At 36.9% G+C, this 22,269-nt stretch overlaps 1 protein-coding gene and 1 pseudogene across 10 annotated transcripts in view; one reads left to right on the top strand and one right to left on the bottom strand.

The window, feature by feature from the left end:
• Nucleotides 1-22,269, bottom strand: part of Fgd4 (FYVE, RhoGEF and PH domain containing 4) — a 204,534-nt gene that overhangs the window by 63,752 nt on the left and 118,513 nt on the right. For 9 of the 10 annotated variants that reach the window (XM_048802520.1, XM_048802519.1, XM_048802521.1 and 6 more), the window contains 2 exons: nt 16,177-16,326; nt 4,708-4,891 (listed from right to left, as the gene is read on the bottom strand). In XM_048802520.1, coding sequence (XP_048658477.1) covers nt 4,708-4,891; nt 16,177-16,326 — 334 coding nt within the window. The remainder of the gene's footprint in view (nt 1-4,707; nt 4,892-16,176; nt 16,327-22,269) is intronic. The other variant, XM_048802517.1, reaches the window with a different exon arrangement.
• Nucleotides 1,069-1,492, top strand: LOC107148541 (annotated as a pseudogene).

Raw genomic sequence — 22,269 nt, 5'->3', positions numbered from 1 at the left:
CCTAGTGACTCAACTCACACATGCTCCCCTGACCATGGTCTTGCTTTATGCCTTGCTCTTTTCTATCCCCAGTAAGCAAATGTGTATATCTTGGGTTCACTGTAACTGCTGTTCTTTGCCTAGGACACAGGTGGCTTCTTCTTCCTCCTCATTTAGGTTTCTGCTCAGATTCACCTTTCAAGCGGCTTTTCTGGTTGGATCCATCCAAAACAGCACACCCATCACTATCTCCATATTTTATTCTTCCTCATAGTCCTTATTACCACTTGAATTATATAGTCCTAATGGTTCTAACAAGACAATGGAATCTCACTGTCAGTACAAATCAATGTTCCTATGTAAATACTTGCATGGCATTTTAACCTAGGATTCCAAGAAGGAAATGAGAAGAAATAAAAACAAACTAAAACTCTGCAAGGAGGCACATTATGCTATCTTGTTCTCTGCTTTATTCCTAACTCTCTGCATAGTGCTTGATTCATGTGAAGTCCTCAATGAATATTTGATGGACTATGAATAATAATGATGATGACTGTGACAATAATACAATAACACAGACCATCACATGTTTACTAAGTCCCACAAGCTATGCAAAGCTCTTTACAGTGGTCATTGTGTTTCATCCTCATAAAAACTCTGAAAGCAGGGACCAAAGGAAATCTAGGCTTAGAAAACTGCATGCAGTTGGGCACAGTGGTGCGTGCCTGTAACCTTAGCTACTACAGAGGCTGAGGCAGGAGGATTGCAATTTGAGGCCAGTCTCAAGGCCAGAAGCCTAGTGAGATCTTGTCTAAAAATAAAAAGGACTGAGGATGAGGCTCCATGATAGAGCACCTCTAGTTCAATCCCCAGTACCACACACGCACAAAAAAAAAAAAAAAGCATTTTGTGGTCAATGTCACATCTGACAAGCAGCAAAGCCAGAATTCAAACCCGGAAGTCCAACTCTAAATCTCATGATGATCTTCACCCATGTCATGGTGATGAATGAAATGAAGAGCAGGTGAATAAGCTGCAGACAAAAAGACAAGGAACACTTTTGTTGACTTGTTGCCCCTTAAAAGTAAGATGGGTCACCAACAGCTCTATGGAGACACCTGCAAAACTGTGGCCACGGTTCTCGCTCTTGTCAAGTCTGCTCAAACTGGTACAATGTGATCCAGAAAAATGGCCTCAGCATGTGCTGGCAATTGTTTCCATCAGTATGTGAAGAATACAGGTTTCATTAAGTTGGACTAAGTGATCTTCCTTGAATGGATTGCCCCAAGACAGCTACTTGATGAAAGACAACATGATAGCTCTTTGTACCTGAAATAAAATTCTAAAAAAAAAAAAAAAAAAAAAAATCTCAAGGAAAAAAAAGTGGGAACAAAGTACAGTGCTGGTTATCTTCCCCAGTGCAGGTAGTGGGGGTGGGGAGCAATTCCCATGGACAATGATAAGATGAGAGTTGCCTTCTCTCTTTGCTCCATCACCTCCAGCCACAGCTGCTCTGGACAGGAGAATGGAAACAGAATACACAATAGACAGCAAGAAAGTGAGAAGGAAGGCGGGAGAAGGTAGGGGTCAAGACTAGCACAACAGGAAGAGAAGGAAAATTCAGTAGTGGAAAATGTTATACACACAAAAGTTGTAGGTGGCCAACACCAATACAAATGGAAAACACCATCCCTGATATTTGCCTTCTAGGAGAGTATATCCTTGGCCTAGATAATTTCTCCTTGGAGATTTAAATCAAACTGTCTTCCTTATCATGCCCTCTTGGGTGCCTGTAACCTGGCAGATAGATTAACAGATCTGCTGAACCAAACTGAGGCAAGCTCAGGACTTTTTAGAAAGACTGCTTTGGATGACAGTTGGAAATTTCCCATAAGGGACATCAAGGGTATGTCTGTGGATGTGGGGGTAGGTGGGAGGGGTTCGTAGAAACAGTAGTTGAACCAGTACTTAGAAGATTCCTGCTACTTTGTGGATTCTAAACCATGAGGTGAAACAGCTGGCCTTGCAGTACCCTTGGAAAAATCAGTGTTCACCTCAGCAGAAAACATTATTTATTTCTAAAATCCTGAAATCTTCATAAATTAAAAAGAATATTCTCTCTTACTCTGATAGAGATAGAGGAAAGGAAACCACACACAAACAAAATAAATAAAATCTACTTGTTCCAAGTCACTCTTCCAATAAAACTATGACAGGTGAGGTCTTAACAGCAGTATGATAAGGTGCTCTAGACCATCCTGACCAGACTCTACCCTAACACATACTGGTTCTTACTGTCAATCAATTTCCTACAGTAACTCAGTTGAGTGATCTTCCTTTATCCCACAAAATGCTAGTTTGGGCTGTGATAACTGGGATTAAAAGTGAAAACCACCCGGTAGGTATATGGACATCACTTAACAAAATATAAATACAAATTTCCCACTAAAGAGCTGTAGACTCAGGGCCACTGTTATGGTTTATATATTAGGTGTCTCCCAAAAGCTCATGCATGAGACAATGCAAGAAAGTTTAAAGGTAAAATGATTGGCTTATCAGAGTTTAACCTAATCAGTACATTTATTAATCCACCGATAGGGATTAACTGTATGGTAACTGAAGGCAGGTAGGGTGTGGCTGGAGGAGGTACATCATTGGGGTATGCCTCTGGGATACATATTTGTCCTTGGTGAAAGGAGAACTCTCTCTTGCTCTCTGCTTCCTGGTGGCCACGTCCTGAGCTGCTTTCCTCTGACAATGGTCTGCTATGATGTTCTGCTTCATCTCAGGCCCAGAGCAACAGAATCAGCCATCTATGGAATGAGACCTCTGAAACTATGAGCCTCCAATAAACTCTTCCTCCTCTATGTTGTTCTTTTGAGGACTTTTGGTATTAGCAGAGGAAAAAAAAACTTGAGTAAAACAGCCAGTTTGTGTTGGTAATGCCTCATTGCAAACATATCATTATCTGTTTGCATTGGCAGGACTTTGCCAAATGATAGTTGCCCGTACACGTTACACCCTATTTGCACTCAGAACACACTTGCTTAAAATGTCATAAAATATAGCACCTCTTTATTGAGATCAAACCTTCAAGCTTTGCATCAAGAATGGACTCTGATTGACTTTGAATTGGTGTAGCTTGAAATAGTAAAAGAAAACTGATATTATTAAGCAGAAAAACTCTGCACATTTCATGTGTAGAGAAGAATCCAAAAGCAATGCAAGGGGTGGGTTACCAAAATGGGAGGATGAGAGGCCTCAGTCTTTGGAATACTGACCCTCTGCCTTCAGGTCTTCTTAAAGCTATCCCTGAAAACCAGGGATGTGGGCTCTGGCATGCTATAATGACAGGATCTGGGCCCTGGCCCTCCTTCCATTAGGAAGTATCTGAGCATAGCTGCTAAAACTTGCAAACAGGGGGGAATCACTTTTCTATTATTATTGAAGCAATTTACCTTGAGAAGCAGGGGGAAATTTTTTTTTAATGGAATTAAACCATTCTTGTAACAACTGCTATCATTTAAGATAGCAAAGGAATTATAAATCCTACTTTAGAGGGGGAGATAAAGTTTAAAGATTTATGACCAAAGTCTGCACAATTGATCAGGAATGAAACCAGGCTTCTAAGTTACTCTTTTCCAGAGTGTGTAGCTAACACGGTCCCATTTTAAATGAGGGACATTGCAGTTTGTGCTTGGCCACAACTTTCAGGATATTCTGTAAATATTTCCAACTCTAATTTCACTACATAAATAACAAGAAATCCCATAAATAAAATGATCACATAATGGGAAACCATTCCCAAATATTGCACAGAAATGAATGAAAACATTCAGCTTCTAGGATGAAAGCAAAGTATATATATGTGTGTATGCTCCATCACCTCCAGCCATAGCTGCTCTGGACAGGAGAATGGAAACAGAATACACAATAGACAGCACAAGCACATACACAGATACATATTCTCTTACCCTTCTGATAAACATTTTAAATAAAATTCTATTTAAGTCAGTGATGAGAATTCTAGCAAAAAAAAATTCTTTAAAGAAAAAAAGTTGAGGGTCTTATATATAGAAAAGCAACTTATATGGGTTTGTTTTTTTCCTTTAAGTGAGAAATATACAGTATTTCACCTGCCTTCCCAACAGACATTAAAAAGAATATAAATTCTATCTGTAAGTACCAAACTAAAATTTAGCATGAGTTCTGCTTTAAGGAATAATATCTCTTTGAAAAACCTACCACAAGATGGTTATGGGGTACAGGGAAACAGGGACTGATGAATATAGACTCACATTAAATAAAATGGGTCAGAAAAAATAGAGAGCCATGGATGAGGGAAGCCCCCAGGAGTTACATTCCCAAACACAAAGTGAGAAAAGCAGAGACAACTTTTTGTCCTTTCTTAGCCAGATGGCTGGTAATCCACAAAACAGTCAACAAGGAGTGACAGAGAGAGACATGCACAGACACACAGGAAACGAGCGTGAGCACATCTACATAAAGCAAATGATTTTATCCCTGGTGGCCTAGGAAATGTACAGAAAATGACAATTCACTCTAGGGCAAGACTAAGTTATTTTAAAAATGCACGTGCTAAAGGCCTACCAAAGCTACCAAAGCTAATGGAATTACATACTATTTTAATTCAGAAAACCTATGGCTTTATTATCTTTTCAAAGATTGATTTCTTCCCTTCTGCCTTCGCCCATTGTTAACTCTTACCTGCCTCCTTCAAAGCGACTGATGAGATCTGAAACCTTACTGGGTTTTTCTTTTGAGACACAAGAAGCAGAGGCAGGTTTAATTTCCTCCATCCTTGGTCTTGCACTAGGTAAAGCTTTATGCCTGGGGGTTTGGTGTATATTGGACGAAGGCGAATTCTGCAGATGTAATGGCTTTGGAGGCACTGTAGAAAAAGAACAGAATTCAATATTTCACCAATAAATTGTTCTTTAACAATAAAGAGTCTGGTACCCTGAGTACAAAAATCTTTAGCATTATCATACTGTTTGTAAGGGGTCTTTGCAATCTGAACTGAATCTTAACCAAGCGACCTTTATTTGTCTTGGACATTTGCTTCATGTCCCATGGAAATCCCATTTCCAAATTTAAATAGTTCATTTACTATTAATTCATCTTAGATACGGAAATGTATGTAGGACTACAGCATCCCAGAGACAACATAGCAGTTATTCATTTAAACAGAAAAAAGAAGGTGCTAAGTTTGAAACTAAATCCTAGAGATAAACTATTGGCTACAATACAGATTTTCTAATTGAGTGATAATAGATATACCAGAATCCAGAGCTACTGAGTTAAACAACACAAAAGTCAACAGAACAACAACAAATAGCAGCAATACAAGGTTGCATTCACACAGCATTTCCCATTTATGAAAGCACTTTACCTCATTTGATCTTAGATAGAATTTTACACCTTATAGACCAGAGCCAGAGGTAGGTACTGTTATTCACCTGTCATGTTTATGAACACTTGCAGAAGTGATTGGCTTGGGGTAACAAGTCTAATCTAATTTGATGGCTGGTACCTAGACTCTAGGATTCCCATCATCAGTACTGCTCTTCCTTGTAAACCCAGCAAAAGGGAATGGAGGGACACAGAAGTACTTTTATTACTGTTTGCCACATTATAGAGTAGGCTTGCATTGATATACCACAAATCATGTTTACTAGTAAGTTCTTCATTCAATTCACAGAATAGGAAAAGATTGGTTCCTGAGATACTAAAATCTACAGACATTCCCTAGCAGACTCTGGATATATAATTGGTATATAATCAGTACAGGTATTCCTTCACTTATGGAAAACCAATATAATTTTTCTTTAAGATTAACACTGAGGGTAAAATTTTATAACATGTATTTTTCTAGGACTGATTTTAACAGATCAAATAGAATCATCTCCTATTTCTTTCTTAAACCATTCCATCTTCTGGAATAAGGGTAAGGAATCATGTCGCCTTCTAATTACATGCCCCACTTTGCCCAGCTGGCTGCCCTGGCTTTCAGTTATCTCATCTCTTATGAACTCAGCTAGCTGACAGTTGCTGGATGCACACTGGCCTAGATTTCATCACTCCTGTGCCAGTTATCAATTTATTACAGGAAAGGAAAAAATATATCACAATGAGCTACAAGTGGAGCAGTTAATTCATTTTATTGTCTTATAATATAAGAAGAAAATCCCTGAATGAAAGAGCAGCTTCTCCTCCTCCTTCTTCTTTTGAAATGAAAATAATAGTGTCTAAGATACAGTCAGGGGAAATGGTTAGTGTAGTATCCATTGGGAAAGAAGGGGTTTACATAATAAGTGTGATGTGTTAATTTTAAGAAAAAAAAATTTCTCACGCAGAAAAAAGTACAAAGTAGTAAAGCAGGACACCATCCCCACACATACACACACCAAAACACACCTTTCAAGCTTTAGGAATAATTTCAACATTTCTAACTAGAATATTGAAAGGAAGTGAATATGTTCTTTATAATTCTTTGTGCTATAATTGTTATAAAAGAAATCACCCATTTACAGTTGACTCACTGAACATTCCTTATAACATGGGAGACACTGTTAGATACTTGAAAAACTGAAATATAAAGGCTTAGCTAGCTTTTCAGAGATGACTCTACTGACCTTAGCAAACTAATTATGCACCTCACCCACCCATACTGGGGTTGGAACCCAGGGCCTTCTGCATATAAAGCACATGCTCTATCACCCCCTGCCCTACACCCATCTCTTAAACTGTTTCAAAGTACTGTGTACCTTTTCTTCAAAGTGCTTATAAGTTTTATGCAATCATTAGATAACTAGTGATACATTAGTGAACATACAATAGCAACAAGTAACCAAAAAATTTAGTGTATACTGCTAAAGCAAATACATGATCACAATTATATTTACTGTAACTAGTTGTATACTGTGTTTAGTAAATCTGTGAAACACACTAATCAATGTGTGCCATCCAGGAGCTCATATACTAGTGGGGGAAACAGTTTAACCATGTTGATATAGGTGAGTGCTGGGTATACTGCATTTTAGAAACATAGAGGAAGCATCTAATTCAGTAAGAGAGATAATCCAAAGGCACAGTAAATCAGTAATATACACATTTTAAATAAAGGAACACATATAGTAGATATGATAAATACCTCAAAATAGTTTACAAATGGCCAAAGTGTCATAAACATCGTCTTAGAGGGAAACTGTCCTTTTGTTTGTCATTACTGGTCTATAATAAAACACAATGAATACTTTGCACAAAAGACCTAACCAACGAGTAAAAATTCTTTTACTCTCAAAGTTAAGCAATAATCGAGGAACATGTACTGCAGATTTCAAAGAAAAATACATCTTGTATGCTATGTATTTTTGATGCTAAAAATTCGATTCAAAATTAAAAACCAAGAACTTGTGTTTAATTTAATACTTTGTATCAAAAGAAAGTAACAATAGCAGGACCAAGGAGGGAAGGAATTGATGCCTCAAATTACTGAAACTAAGTTTCTCTTCATGTTTCTCAGCTTATGGGAAACCAAAGGAGCTATAGTCATCTTCTTTATCTGCAAGGATTCAACTTCTTTCTTTTCTGTTGCCTCGCTGTTCTCTAGGGATTTAAAAATATCCACCCCCTGTAAACTTTAGGCTGTTATCAATGCTTTCAGTGACTGCCTCTAAGATACACTTGCATTTCTCAATGAATCTCCATTCCCTCACCGATCCCTATTTCTGATCTTTTACATGGTGGGGTCAGCATTTCCAAGTGCTTTCTGGGCATCGCCTAGGTGCTCCATCAGCAAATCTAGTTCATTATATCTAAAACTCAATTTATTACCTCTTACAAAAGAGCTTCCCCTCCACCTATATTCTCCATTTTTATAAATATTTAACATCATTCATCACTTGTCTCAGAATCATTCATCAAATGCAATTGATCATTATACCCACAGACTAAATAAACAGTGTTCTGGGCACTGTGCATATGTTCCTTGCCCTCACAGATGTACAAGTCCACCTTCCCTCTAACATTACTTCTCTTTATAAAATCATTTACAAAGTCCAGCTGATTGTATCTCTATACTAGCTAAGGCTCCTCCTTTTCCTTCCACAGTTACTGCACTAAGGCCCTCTTATCTCTCACATATTCCCAGTGCCCACATTTAATTCAAAATAAACAATAAAAATGAAAGGGTCAGCAGTCAGGTGAAATCCTAGCTATTCAGGAGGACTGCAAGTTCAAGGCCAGCCTGGGCAATTTAGCAAGACCCTGCCTCAAAATAAAAAGGGTTAAGGATGCAGCTCAATGGTAGAGTACCCCTGGGTTCAATTCCCATGAATTCACGTTAACACACACTCATAGTTTGTGCCTAGAAGGTGAATTTTTCATGATCAACTTTTGTTATCAGTCTCAATAACTTTTATAAAAAGATGACAACTCTAACCAATTGCTATTTACTTGAGAATTTGAGACTCCAGACTTAAAAATGATGATGATGATGATGAAGATGATTAGCAATGTCTGCCCTGAGTGCAAAATAGAATATTTGCTATTATTTTAAAATCAATACATTAATAACTGTCTCATATTGTGAGTACCTGATAGCATATGAAATATGACAGAGCATGCCCCCGAATATACTACTTTGGAATAAGGATTATTTTGAGCAAGACTTTAGAAAAACAGCAGGTGTGAGAAGGACATGTTGCCTCTTTTTCTTCCTTAAACCAGAAGGGGTGGGGGAGGCCCTCTAGAAGCTGTCTTCCCTATACCAGAAGGAAAGTAACCTTTGTTTCACCACTGATGAGGAGTTAAGGCTAAGAAAACTGTACACACATAACCTGTTACAGTAACTCCAACTTTCTAGTTTTCCCTCTATAACTAAGGAAAAGTCCCTTTGTCTTATTTTCATAATTTATTATTCTTTATCTAATTTGGTATATAAGAATTCAGCTTCTTTAGGCCTCCATTTTTCTTATGGAGACTCCATGTACATGTAAAAACTATATGTGCATTGTGTATATGTACATTGTGTGTATATACACACATATAAATTTATATATATTTGTTATATAAATAAATTTTATTATATAAATAAGTATGTATTTATTATACATATTTATATTATATAATCTGTCTTGTTTCAGTTTAATTCTCAGGTCTAACCATAGACCCTAAAAGCAAAGAGGAGAAATTTTTCTTCCTCTACTCTTAGAGGGTCATGAACCAGAAAGAATAAATCTTCCTTTTTTACATATTAATACAATCCAGATTGTTAGTAATCTATTATAAAACTAAAAAGAAACCTAAAATCTGAAGCTAAAGAAATCATGATTTTAGCCAAGTTCGGTGGTGCACGCCTGTAATCCCAGTGACTCAGGAGGCTGAGACAGGAGGATTGCTAGTTCAAAGCCAGCCTCAGCAAAAGTGAGGCACTAAGCAACTCAGTGAGACCCTGTCTCTAAATAAAATGCAAAATAGAGCTGGGGATGTGGCTCAGTAGTTGAATGTCCCTGAGTTCAATTTCCAGTACCCACTCCCCCCCAAAAAATATGAAAGATTTTATAAATAGACAAAGAATATTGTAAAAGACCCCCCCCCCCAATTGTACGATAGGGAAAAAAGATCATAAATTGTAGGCAAGATTTTAAGGCCACAGTTTATTATTAATTCCTACTGGTATTTGAGACAATGAGAATGGAAATGCTTAATGTTTCAATTCCTCTTCCTCTTACTATTTCATTCATTCATTCATTCATTTCAGATATTAGTTCTAGAGATATCAGGACAGTAATGTAACATCTAAAACAGGCAAAATCATTCCCACTAACAGTAGTTTAGCATGCAACTACAATCACTCCCTTCTTGTTTTGTACCAAAATAAAAAAAATTTAAAAAAAAATAAAATTCTCAGGTAAAGGATGCTCTGAATCCAGAATGTGTACTACAACACTTTTCACTGAATAACAAACACAGGAGCACATCCCAGGAAGGATGTGAACAATGTCAGAATTATGTTAGCAAGAATTTTGTTATGTCTACTTGTAAATGAAGACATCACAGCCGGTTGTCTTCTTTTGAAGTAGATTTCCTGGGCTTTTTCTTAGTACCCACCTGATATCTCCCAACCCATCCCATACAGCCGTTTTATTCTGAATTGTAAGCTTGCAATGTTTTCCTCGGGCCTTCAGGTTGTCCCAACACCTGGGAAGTCTCTTGCAATCTTTCCGCTCCACTTGGCAAACTCCCATACTTTCAACAAAGCTCACCTCAGGCATCAACTCCTTTTGAGAAGCCCACCCTGAGTATTCCATCCCTAATTTCCTCCCACCATACCTCAAAAATCTTCACTTGTCTTTCTCAATTAATGTTTGTCATAATGTTTTGTAATATTTTTGAACCATCATTGTCTTCTTGGACCGTGTTTCTTGATGATATCTGAATGAGATCAGCCTAGGTCTTCTGACCCATCTGATTATATGTTAATATTCAACTCCTAAGGAAAATCAACGTATACCAAAATCAATTTATCTTATTCCTCTTATCAGAGATTCAAAAAGTAACATATAGCTACTTTGAGAAATAAACCACTTAGTAAAGGATTTTTTTTTGGACATTACCTAGAACTATCCCACTTAAGAAAGCATTTTGTAATTGTTACAACATAAATAAATATGAGATCTAAAATCTACAAGGAATTTTGTTGTAGGATACAAAGTTTCAAAACTTAGTACTGCCCTTAGTCTTCCCCTGCCCCCACATAAGTGTCCCATCCCCTTGTTGCTTCCAAGATGCTCTGTGAGAACCTGGAGTTCTTCAACCCAGAAGACTTTTGTATTATGTATGAATGAGATGGAATAACAACCAGAATAAAGAACTGCAATAGACTATTAACTAAAAGAACCTGTAGCCCAAGAATATAAAGAGGAAAAAAAATAGTGTTTACCTGCACTAATAATCAAGGAACTGCAAGCAAATTAAACCCTCCATATGATAATTTTCTATCATCAGATTTACCAAAAAATTCAAATCTCATAATACCAAGGGTAAGTGAGGGTATGGAGCAAAGTGAACTCTCATATGTTTTCAGTGAGAATAGAAATTGATAAAACCACTAAGAATTCAGCCTTTTCAAAATATCTTTTATAGGAATTCTTGTAGACATAAACAGGGTTTTAAAATTTTTACCTTTTCATTGATTCAACAAATACTTAATGAATGACTATGAAGTTCCAGGCACTTCAGCCAATTAGTGAGCCGAATGAAAAGCAATAATAATTAAAAAAAAAAAAAAACAGTAAGAAAATCATGTATCAGTAGTTGGAACTGATAGGAGAGAACAGGGGAGGAGCTAAAAGAGCAAGATCATGGGGAATGTAGGAAGGGCAGATTTCAGCACTAAACAGGATGTCCAAAGTGGGCTTCTGTGGGAAGCAACAATTTGAAAGACTTGAAGAAGTTGAACCAGTTTCTCAGGGAAGAGCATCCCAGCAGAGGGAGAAAAAGCTAGAGACTACTAAAGTCTGGAGCCCAACATAAGTGCAGCAAAATGAGTGAGTGAGCAGAGTAGGTGTTGAGGTCAGAGGGGGCCTGATATTGAAAATTTTATGGACCCTAGAAGTGATTTTGACTTTGCAAGAAATGAGAAGTCACTGCAGAGTTCTGGGCAGAGATGTAGCATTGTGACCTACATTTCAATAGCACCACTCTGGTTGCTGTGCTGAGAATATAGAGAAGAACAAGTCAGGGGTTATTATAGAAATCCAGGCATGGGATAAGGGTGCTTAGGAGGTGATAAGATTTGGTTGGATTCTAGATATAGTTTATAAGTACATTTCCTGCTTGTGAGGTATGAGAAAAACAGGGAGGAGTCAAAGATGAGTCTGAGACCTTTGGCCTGAACACCTGAGGGAGGCATAGTCATCAACTGAAACAGTGAGTTGAGTAATTTTTGGAGAGAAGATTGGTAGATCAGTTTTGCACATGCTAAGTGAGATATCTGAGTGTTAGTAAAATGAACCATTATAGCCACATTTATACACAACACAAATAAAAAGGAAAAAAATCTAATTATTAAAAAATTTCCAAGTATGCACAGTGATCATGAAGAATGAAGAGAAACTAATTACACGATTGGAGAGCATTAGCAGATTTCAATTACTGTCAATAAAAATAAAAAACAATAATTGGCTATATATAAATGCATTATAAACATATACTTGTTAATGATAGATCATTACACAGGAATGTACTGTTTTACATTAGAGGCAAATAAATTAGTTTGACTATTCCATATAATTTCATAAATTATTCAAATAATAATGTGGCTTTTCCAAATTCATGAAACTTTAAAAATATTTAGATTCAAAGACTGAGGCATTATGTGACAAAAATTGAGTTTAAAAAAAAAAAATCATGAACTATGGAGAATGTTGTGGACCAAAGCTCTTGAGAGAAAAAAGATCTATTTGCTTTAAAGAAGCTATTTTGAGTTACTCCAGTATGGCCAGAAATAGGTCAATAATAAAAGTGGTGAACAAGAAGAAAGACTATGTTGGAGGTCGCTCAGTAATGTGTTTGACTAGCGGGACTGGTATAAAAGAGAATCAGCTATGGTTTCTAAGCCTTAGGGTATTTTCTGAGGTGGAATCAAAACAAGCTCTAACATTGAAGAAATACTTTAAAAATCTACACACTGCCATTTAGATCCAAATGCAACTTTATCAAATCTAAAATTTACCTCTTTTACCTTTTAAAAACTTATACATGATTCTCCAATCAACACAAACATAAACCTGGTTCCAAATGCATGATACACAATAACCACCACTAATATACATGCATACAACAGTAATCTCTCTCCTCTGAAAACTACCAAAATAAACTGTAGCTATAATCTCATTAGCATTTCACATAAGGAAAACAAAAAAACATCCAAGATATAATTATGTGCTCTTTTAGGATGTACATCAGTGTTTCTCAAACTCAGCATTATTTATGTTTCAGTTTAGAAGACATTTTGTGGTGAGGGGCTGTCCTGTGTACTGTAGGATATTGAGCATCATCCCTACCCTTTCCTGGCTAGATAACAGTAGCAACTCTTACAAGTAATGTCAAGTAAAAAATTGTCCCCAGACATAAGCAATGTCCCATGGAAGTGGTGGTAAGGGTGTCAAAATTGTCTCTGGGTAAAAACTACTGATATAGAACAAGAGTCATCAATTCAGTTAAAATCACACGATGACTCTTGAGCCTCAGTACCCTCACCATTCACAATTTGTAAGGGATTAACGACAGAGTGGGATTAAATAAAAGTGTCAGTAAGCTACTCCCTTGCTCCATGCAGGAAGTCTTCATTAGCACCCCCATCCTTTCTTTGCTTCAGTCACTCTAATGTTAAGAGCCTGGAGAAATCAGAATTAACGCCTCTCCAGTAAAGGGTAGCTATTAACTATTGTTGGCCAGTAAGTCATACACAGTACCCAATCTATATGGCAGCTCATCTTAGAATTCTAAGATATAGCCTTATTCAGGGATGTTGGTCTTTGAATGGCATACATCTAAAGTTTTAAATAAAGAACAGCTGAAGCAAAGTGGAAGAAATTTTAAGAAAGAAGGAAGGAAGGAAGGAAGGAAGGAAGGAAGGAAGGAAGGAAGGAAGGAAGGGTGTATTAAAAAAAAAAGTGGAAGAAATGTGGCAGAGGAGATTATTGTAGACCTGCCCCATGCTATAGGAGGGAATACAAGAGCACAAAACATAGAAAACACCCAAGACAGATGAATAAAACATACAACAGGTCAGATTGTAATGAATAACAAAAAACAAAGAGGCATGGGTGCTATGATCTCAATGTTGTGTACCCAGATTTATGCTGACATCCTTACCCCCCAAATGATGGCATGAGAAGGTAAGGGCCTCTGGGAGATGATTAGGTCAAGATTAAGCCTGCTTCTCATTAATGGAATTCATTCCCTTTAAAACAGGACCTAGAGAGGACTCTTGCCCCTACCACTATGTGAATTTAGTGTCATTCAGAAAATAGGCCAAAGTAATATAAGGAAAAGAGCTGGGGATGCAGCTCACAAGTGAGCCCTTGACTAGCATGCATGAGGCTCTGTGTTCCATCCCAGCGCTGTTAAGAAACAAACAAGGAAAGAAAAGAAAAACGGGAAGAAAGAAAGGCCCTCACCTGACACCAAATCTATCAGCACCCTAATCTTAGACTTCCCAGCCCCTGGAATTGTGAGAAATAATTTCTGTTGTTTATAAGCTACTCAGTTTATAATATTTTGTTATAGAAGCCCAAGGAGATGAAGTCATTGGGGAATATAAAATGTTAGGGTTAAAATTTTAGCCAGAGGTTCCAGGGAAGAGCCAAATATCAAGAAGGAGTATTTACTCACTATCTGGAAATATCCTTGGTAGTTGTAGAAAATTGTATATAATCCACATTTAAGATGGGAAGTAAATAAGTATCTAAACAGCAACATGTTGATTTTAATATAACTTTAAAACAGCAAGAATAAAGCTAAGTGTTTATAGTCTCCATAAAGAAGTGGGCTTAGAGCAGAAGTGTCCCTCAGGAAGGACGTTGCTTTGATTTCTTGCAACACACTGACTGTCTAGGGCAGAGGGGTGGGAGGGGAAGGGAGGGGGCATGGGGTTAGAAATGAGGGTGGAATGTGATGGATATCACTATCCAAAGTACATGCATGAAGACACGAATTTGAGTGAACATACTTTATATACAAACAGAGATATGAAAATTGTGTTCTATATGTGTAATAAGAATTGTAGTGCATTCCGCTGTCGTTTATTTAAAATAAAAATCAATAAAAAAAATACACTGACTGTGAAAAACAGTGAAGTAATGTAATGTGTCTTCCAAAACAGGCTTTTAAGCAATGAAAATCTCACTTTTGATCTGGCCAGTTACATAAACTAGAGTTGCATTCAGTTTTTATAGTCTTACCTCATATTTTATCTTTTCAACTCTAATGAGCAAGGTGTAATTTTGTATTTTACAAATAAAACAGCTTAAACCAAGGTAAAAAGAATGTCTGTGCTTATAGTCACGTCACTATTATAGGGAAAACTGTGGCCCAAAGAGAAGGTCATAAGCTCATGGAGGGGTCTCTTCCTTTAAATCACCAATTATTTGGTTGTGCTTGACAGCCACATGACATTCCACCATGAATATAGCCAGTAGTAAGAACAAAAAGACTAATATCCCATAATCTATTAAGAGTCTATTTCAAATGTTTTTTCAGAAATCCTTAACAAAGACAACTTTAAAAAAACAACATCAGTTCTTTTACAATGCATTCCCTAGTATGCTTTTTTCTTTGTAAGAATAGGAAAGAAACCAAAGTAAACACAAAATAAACAAGATATAAATAGATTTCTCCAAAGCACAGTGATTCTAAAAATGTTTTTTTGGGTAAATAAATGTTTAGTATTATGAATGAAAATCCATCGAGAAGAAACTATACATTAAACCATCACAAAGCTCAGTTTTTGCACTGCATTCCAAAAGGCCTTGATCTCTACCATCAAAACTATAATTTGTGCTTCTCAAAGTTAATACTCAGTTCACTGGAAATTTCTCTGTAAAAGGAAGAGGTCACTGAACAAAATATTCAGAGCTTTCCACTTTATTTTCTTCCTATTGGCTACTCCATCTAAATGGAGGGATTTTACTTTTAGTCTCTGTTCCTAAGAGGCATTCTCTTAGAATGTTCTTAATATCATCTAAATATTCTTAATATCATCTAAACACATTCTTGATAAGTATGTTAAGCACTGTTTTAGAATTATCTGTTTTATAGATCCTCTGACATCCAGCAGGCCAATTCTTCCTGACAGTAGTTCTAAACATGTTTATTATATAGACAGTAAATTAAGCTCTGCACTAGGTTGAGCATAAGGCACAAACAGATCACAGTGCCAGGAAGAAGACATGAAATTTCAGCACTGTGCAAAGAACAATGATAGAGAAATTTATACATTGTTTTAGGAGCAGAGCAAATACTGGCACTGCCTGAAAAGGTGCTAAAAAATAAAGGTACCCAGTTCCTCTCTTTTTATAGTTAAAAACTCCATGTTCTTCTTTCTTCTAAGTAGACTTTCTCAGTGAACAAAGCACCCGCCCCAACCACAACCCCCCACATGCATACCTTGTGGCTTTGGACTTGCAGCTGAGCGTTTCGCTGGTGTCTTCCCATTTATTCCCTGAGCCTCTTCAGATACATTCTGATCGACCAGTGTGGTTGTGCTGCTCGTTGAACCAGGTGGGACTAGAGTGACCTTTGGACAGGTACTGCTGCCTGTGAGTTCAAAAGGAAAGATAGATAAATACCGAGGCATAGCACAATTCTATCTGGTTCGTCACATTTCTCCTAACCCCATAAAACTAAAGCAGTCATAAGATTAATCGTCCAAATACTATTTCCATGAGTGCTGTCCTTGATAAAGAACTTTCCTGGGAAAGAGCTCATTCCATGTGCTTTCGAAACCCTCTTAGCACACCCAGGAAAACCGGCTACACACAGACCTCCCTTCCTAGCAGAGTCACAGAAAGGGCTTAGAATGCAGCTGCTCTGGTGTAGGTGGAGGCGAGGACAGGAGGGGCCCAGCTCTAATCTGTTAAAAGCGTTTCTTACCAGTGTCCAGTCAGTCACCAGTCATCAGCCGACTCAAAGAACAAAGCAGGAAAGCCCCAACGTGACAGCTGACCCAAAGACTCCAGAAGAATGGCTTAGACAGAAACAAGCAGATACACACAACTCTCACCCACTAGCTTACTCGGTGACTCCACATAACACCCACGAGCAGGCAGCAGAGGAGTGACCCAAGCTTCCCAAGGATGGAAAGGCAAGATTACATGGAGAACACCATCAAGTTTATTTAGAACTCAAAACCCAAAATGTTCTTTAAAACAACACTGAGATACATTACAAGACACAGAGAGGAAAAGATCAGTCTTCTGTTCAGTTTCTGATACAAGATGGTACATCTTAAATTTCAGAGACCTTTGAAAAAGCCACGTCAGTGTCTTCTTTGTATACATACATTAAATTTCCCTCTCTCATGGTTGACATGGCAAAATTAACTATAGACTGAATGAACTCTGGTTAAGAGAAAATAATTTCTACCAGGAATTCACTACAACTGAAACAAAATAGGCCATTTGGTTAAGAAACAAAGAGTTTCATTTTTGTAGGATTTAAATATAAATATCAGAGATTTTTAAAACTTTATCATGCAAATCAAGAAAAACTAAGTTAAAAAAAATCAACTATCTACTGAATCAACAAGATCCTTCTTGGGAGCTGGGGCTGGGGCTCAGTGGTGGAGCGCTTGCCTAGCATGTGTGAGGCCCTGGGTTTGATCCTCAGCACCACATAACAATAAATAAAGATCTATTAACAACTAATAAAATATTTTAAAAAAAGATCCTTCTTAGTACAAATTATTAAATAATATTGACTAAAAAGTACACAACTGCTTTATTTTCTGTGTGCCCTTAAAATTTATGTTGGTGAAACAGATTTTAGGAAGTATTAACAGTTCTAAGTACTGTCTGAGAAATTTATTAGAGAAGCAGTGCTAAAACAGAAATTAAATGGGCTTTCAACAAGAGACCCTTCTGCTAAAATGGTAAATCTGTCAGCGGGATTAACTATTTTCAGCAAAAGCAAGAGCTATGGATGACTGACAGAATATTATTAAATTTGTAAATGAAAGAACTAAAAGTTCAAATCTTTAAATGTATGAGCTTATGTCACTTTCTAGAAAACCTCAAGTAGGCAAAGCATGTCCCTAAAATTCACAGGGATATATATCAAGCAATCACTTAGCCTTTCAGGGGGATTTGGATGTTTTTCCACAGTGATCTCAACATCAAGCAAGTCTCCTAAAGGCCACCTGCTGGGGCCTAGTGAAGGATGGCTTAGGGGCAGAATCTCAGAAAAGCCACAGCTCCACTATAAACCAGAGCAAGAAACTGCAGCATAATCATAAAAGGAGACCTTGCCAAAGCAAGAATGCAGCTTTAGCCAGAGTGATAACAACAGCAGCAATAAAACCATTAATGTATTGAATGGGAAGTTAATGTGCTGAATGACAAAACTGAAAGTCTTTTAAAAAAAAAAAAAAAAAAAAAAAGACCTCCACTGTTACATATTAACATATGAAACAAGTTTAAAAATTAGTCTGTTTAGAAGTGAAATGTGTCTTACAAAAGTATTAATTTGAAATTCAAAACTAGGCACATAATTTCTGGAGAGCAAGCTTCCTGGGTGTGATGGGTTTTATAAGTGTCACATTTATAGAGATTATCTCCCAGGAATGTGACAAGATGCTTGCAATAAGAGATCAACTACACATTCATTTCCCCATAAATTCATTAAAAATTCATGACCACAGATCTTTTGCCAGGGATAATAAAGCCACAGTCAGAAACTTCACCTCACACTATTGTTTAAAACAAGTCTCCAAACATCCACCAGTTTCGTGAAACAGGAACACATGAAGGACACAGAGAACACATACGTTTTTGAAAGGTTATTTAAAGAAAAGAAGACCATATGTGGCTGTAAGCATACCTCTTTCTGTCCTCCAATTTACTATCTGGCCTTTTAAGGGAAAAGTTACTGACCACTGAGATAGGTCACACATATCTTGGTAAAGAAAGTTTGCCTCATACCAAAATCATTTCATTAATCATTTCATCTTGGTTAACAGCAATAAAAAGTACAACTTTGCTTCTTTATGACTTGGGGAGAGTTCTCATTTGGGTGCCAGTTGCACAACAAGAAATTGAAACCAAATTATAACCAGATAGTCTACCCATTAACTACATTAACTACAGGGGCTCTTAGAGTCCCCATTATCAAAAAGAACCAGTAGGAGTGATTTACAAGTAAGTGGGTACCTAGGGCAGAGAAATAGTTCTGTGTGGACACAGGTCAATTCAACATTATCAAGATTTGTAACAGATACGGATGATCTCCAAGACAAAATTAGATAAAAGAAAATTGTATAGTATAGAATGTATAATGTGATCTCATTTAAAAAAAAAAAGCTGTATACAAATGTATGTAAATTGAGTGTGCCTTATCCAAAAATCCTTCAGATTTTGGAGTTATCTGGGTTTTGGAATATTAGCATAGACTTTATCAACTGAATATCCCTAATCCAAAAATATGAAATCCAAAGTGCCCCAGAATCCAAAACTGAATAAAGCAAAAGATATTTAAAAAAAAAAAAAAAGTTTTTAAAAATCCTGTCAACACCTCCAAGGAGTTTCAGATTTTCAAATTAGGGATGCTTCACCTATAAACATTAAAAAGGATGGAAGGTAATATGGAAACCTTAATTTTGGGAATTAGGTATGGTGGTGAAATGAGATAATGAATAAAAACTGTCATGTTTTGCTATTTATATAGCTATTAATATTTTATGTACAGCTTTAAATCTTTTATAAATAAAATGTGTTTATTACTTATATAAAAAAGAAAAAACATGAAAATCAACTAGTACATGTATTACAAGACTTTAAAAAACACATACCCCCTATATTTATACATCCATGTTCATGACATCATTCACAATAGCCAACAGATGGAAGCAGCCCAACTCCAGCAGGGGATGAATGAGTATATAAAGTGTGGTATGTACAGACTATGGATATTATTTAGCCTTTGGAAGGAAGGAAAACACTGACATGCCACTACACGGATGATTCTGAAAGATATTATACAAAGTGAAATAAACCAGTTTTCAAAAGACAAATACTGTGTGATTCCAGGTACATTAAGAACCTAAAATAGTAAAATTCATAAAAACAGAAGCAGAAAGGATGTTGCCAGAAGCTGGGAGGAAGAAGTATTGGGGAGTTATTGCTTAATGAGCATAGAATTTCCGTTTTGCAAGATGAAGAGCTCTGTGTAGATGGATCAAGGCAATAACATAACAGTACGAATGGATTGTGATGCCACTGTACTGTACACTTAAAAATGGTTAAGATGGTAAATTTTGTGTTATATATATTTTTTCAAAATTAAAATTATATCTATTGCTTAAATAAGAAAAACTCACGAAATTCTAAATTTTCCTTATCTCCAGTATAGCAAGAAATCATATTAGAACCTCTTCGAAGTTTTGGTGCTACTGAGTGCTATGCTTGGTTCTTTCCCCGCCTGTGCTTGCTCACTTCCTTGATGATCTCGGCCAGTCCCAGGCCTTCTACATGCTGAGACTGGTACATTTACTTTCACTCCAGACCTTTCACCCAAACTCCAGAGTTATTCATTCAACTGCCTGTTTGCATCCCCACTAGTATGATGAAGAGCTTTGTCACAATCAATATTCCTAAATCTGAACCTTGTATTTATTTCCAACTTTCTCCCTAAACCACTTCCCTTACAGTTTTCTCCATTTTGCTAATGGCACTCACCTAGGCTTAGGCAAAAATCCTTGGAAGCATCTGAAACTGCTTTCTTCTCACATTCTGTACCTCCTTTTCATCAGGAAATCCTGTTGGCTCGCTCACCACCTCCATTGCTACTATTCTGGCCCAACCTATCATAATCTCTAACTAGATAACAGCAAGACCCTCCACAGAGTCTCCCTGCTCTTTCCCTTATCCCCATTATAGTTGGTATTATCCAACAAGGCCCAGAGAGATCTTTTTAAAATCCAAATCAGTTCTTGTCCTTCCACAATTCACTCAGCATAAAATATCGAGTCTTCACAGTGGTTTGCAGACACTACAAGATCTGGCCTTGGTTCCATTAGCACTGTACTTTATCACCTGCTACTGCTGCTGTCCACTCTACCCCTATCATGCTGGTTCTCTAAAGTCCTCACACAGGCCAGGCACACTCAAAGCCTTCCATCCAGCCATTCTCTGCTGAGATGCGTCTCCTCCCAAATAATGACCATCTGAAAAATCTTCAAATCTTGGCTCAAATTACATCTTGTTAACTTGGACCACCCTGATCATCTAGTTATTATAACTGCAATTTCTACCCTACCCTGCTGAACTGTTCATTTTTTTCTCATAGCACTTGTCATCTTCTAACACATGTTATTTATTTTATTTATTGCATTAGAACGTAAGCTCTGGCAAAAGAGTAATCTTCTTTTTGATATATCCCAGGAACACCACCAGTCATGTAGTAAATGCCTGATAAATATCCTGAATGAATAAATTCCAAAGGCCTTAGGTAAGTTGTTCTTTATTTGCCTACAATTTTGTTTCTATTTAATGAGAGCTATTTTATAAACTCTGACAGTAAAGAAATATGTAGTTGTATTAGGGCTCACTCTATGTGAAATTTCAGACCTTTCCATTTTTGTCTAAAATCTAAAATACTCAAAGTTATTTCTACACAAGTCTTAAATACTTGGAAGAAAAAAATAAAAAGAAAAAAAAAAAGCTACACCCAAATAATTTTCTTCACATCCCAGAAGCAGATTTATAAACATCTGGAGTTGTGAAACTATCCAGATGTTTGTCTTATAAAAGTAGCTGTGGGGGTTGGGGGGAGTGGAGAATCCCAGCAACTGACTGAATATTTCAGATTATAACCTGTAATTTTATTTATGTTCACTAGGATCACTAACTAAAATGCACTATGGGATGCCAATATTTCAGAATCATCACTCAATACAACCTAATATTAAAGAATACTATACTGGCTTGTTATACTGTTATACTGGCTAGATATCCTTAGAGTTAAAAAGGCAATATGAGGGGCTGGGGTTGTAGCTTAGTGAAAGAGCACTTGCCTAGCATGTGTGAGGTACTGGGTTTGATCTTCAGCACCACGTAAAAATAAATAACTAAAATAAAACGTATTGTTATCCATCTACACATACAACACACACACACACACAAAAAGGCAATATGAACTCAAAATAAACTCTGAAAACCAGTAACTGCAGATATTTAGTATTTTTAAAGGCCCCATAAGTGGAAAGCCCAAAATAAATATAAGAGGCAATCTTTACTATGATATCTTAAGCATATACAAAAATGTGTGCATGCAATTGAAATAAAAAAAATGTTCAGCCTCTAAAAAAAATTATTTTTATAAACTATGATCAAGTGTACACACTGGAATAGGCCTATAGTACCAGCTACTTGAAGTTGAGGCAGGAGGATCACTGGAGCCCAGGACTTGGAGAGCAACCTGGGCAACATAGCAAGCAAGACAGTCTCCCTCTCTCCTCTCTCTTCCCTCCCTCCCTCCCTCCCCCCC

The sequence above is a fragment of the Marmota marmota genome, unplaced genomic scaffold, assembly GCF_001458135.2.
Source record: "Marmota marmota marmota unplaced genomic scaffold, marMar, whole genome shotgun sequence".
Lineage (NCBI taxonomy): Eukaryota > Metazoa > Chordata > Mammalia > Rodentia > Sciuridae > Marmota > Marmota marmota.
Note: the sequence above shows the minus strand (reverse complement) of the source record. Positions and strands in the feature narration are given on the sequence as shown.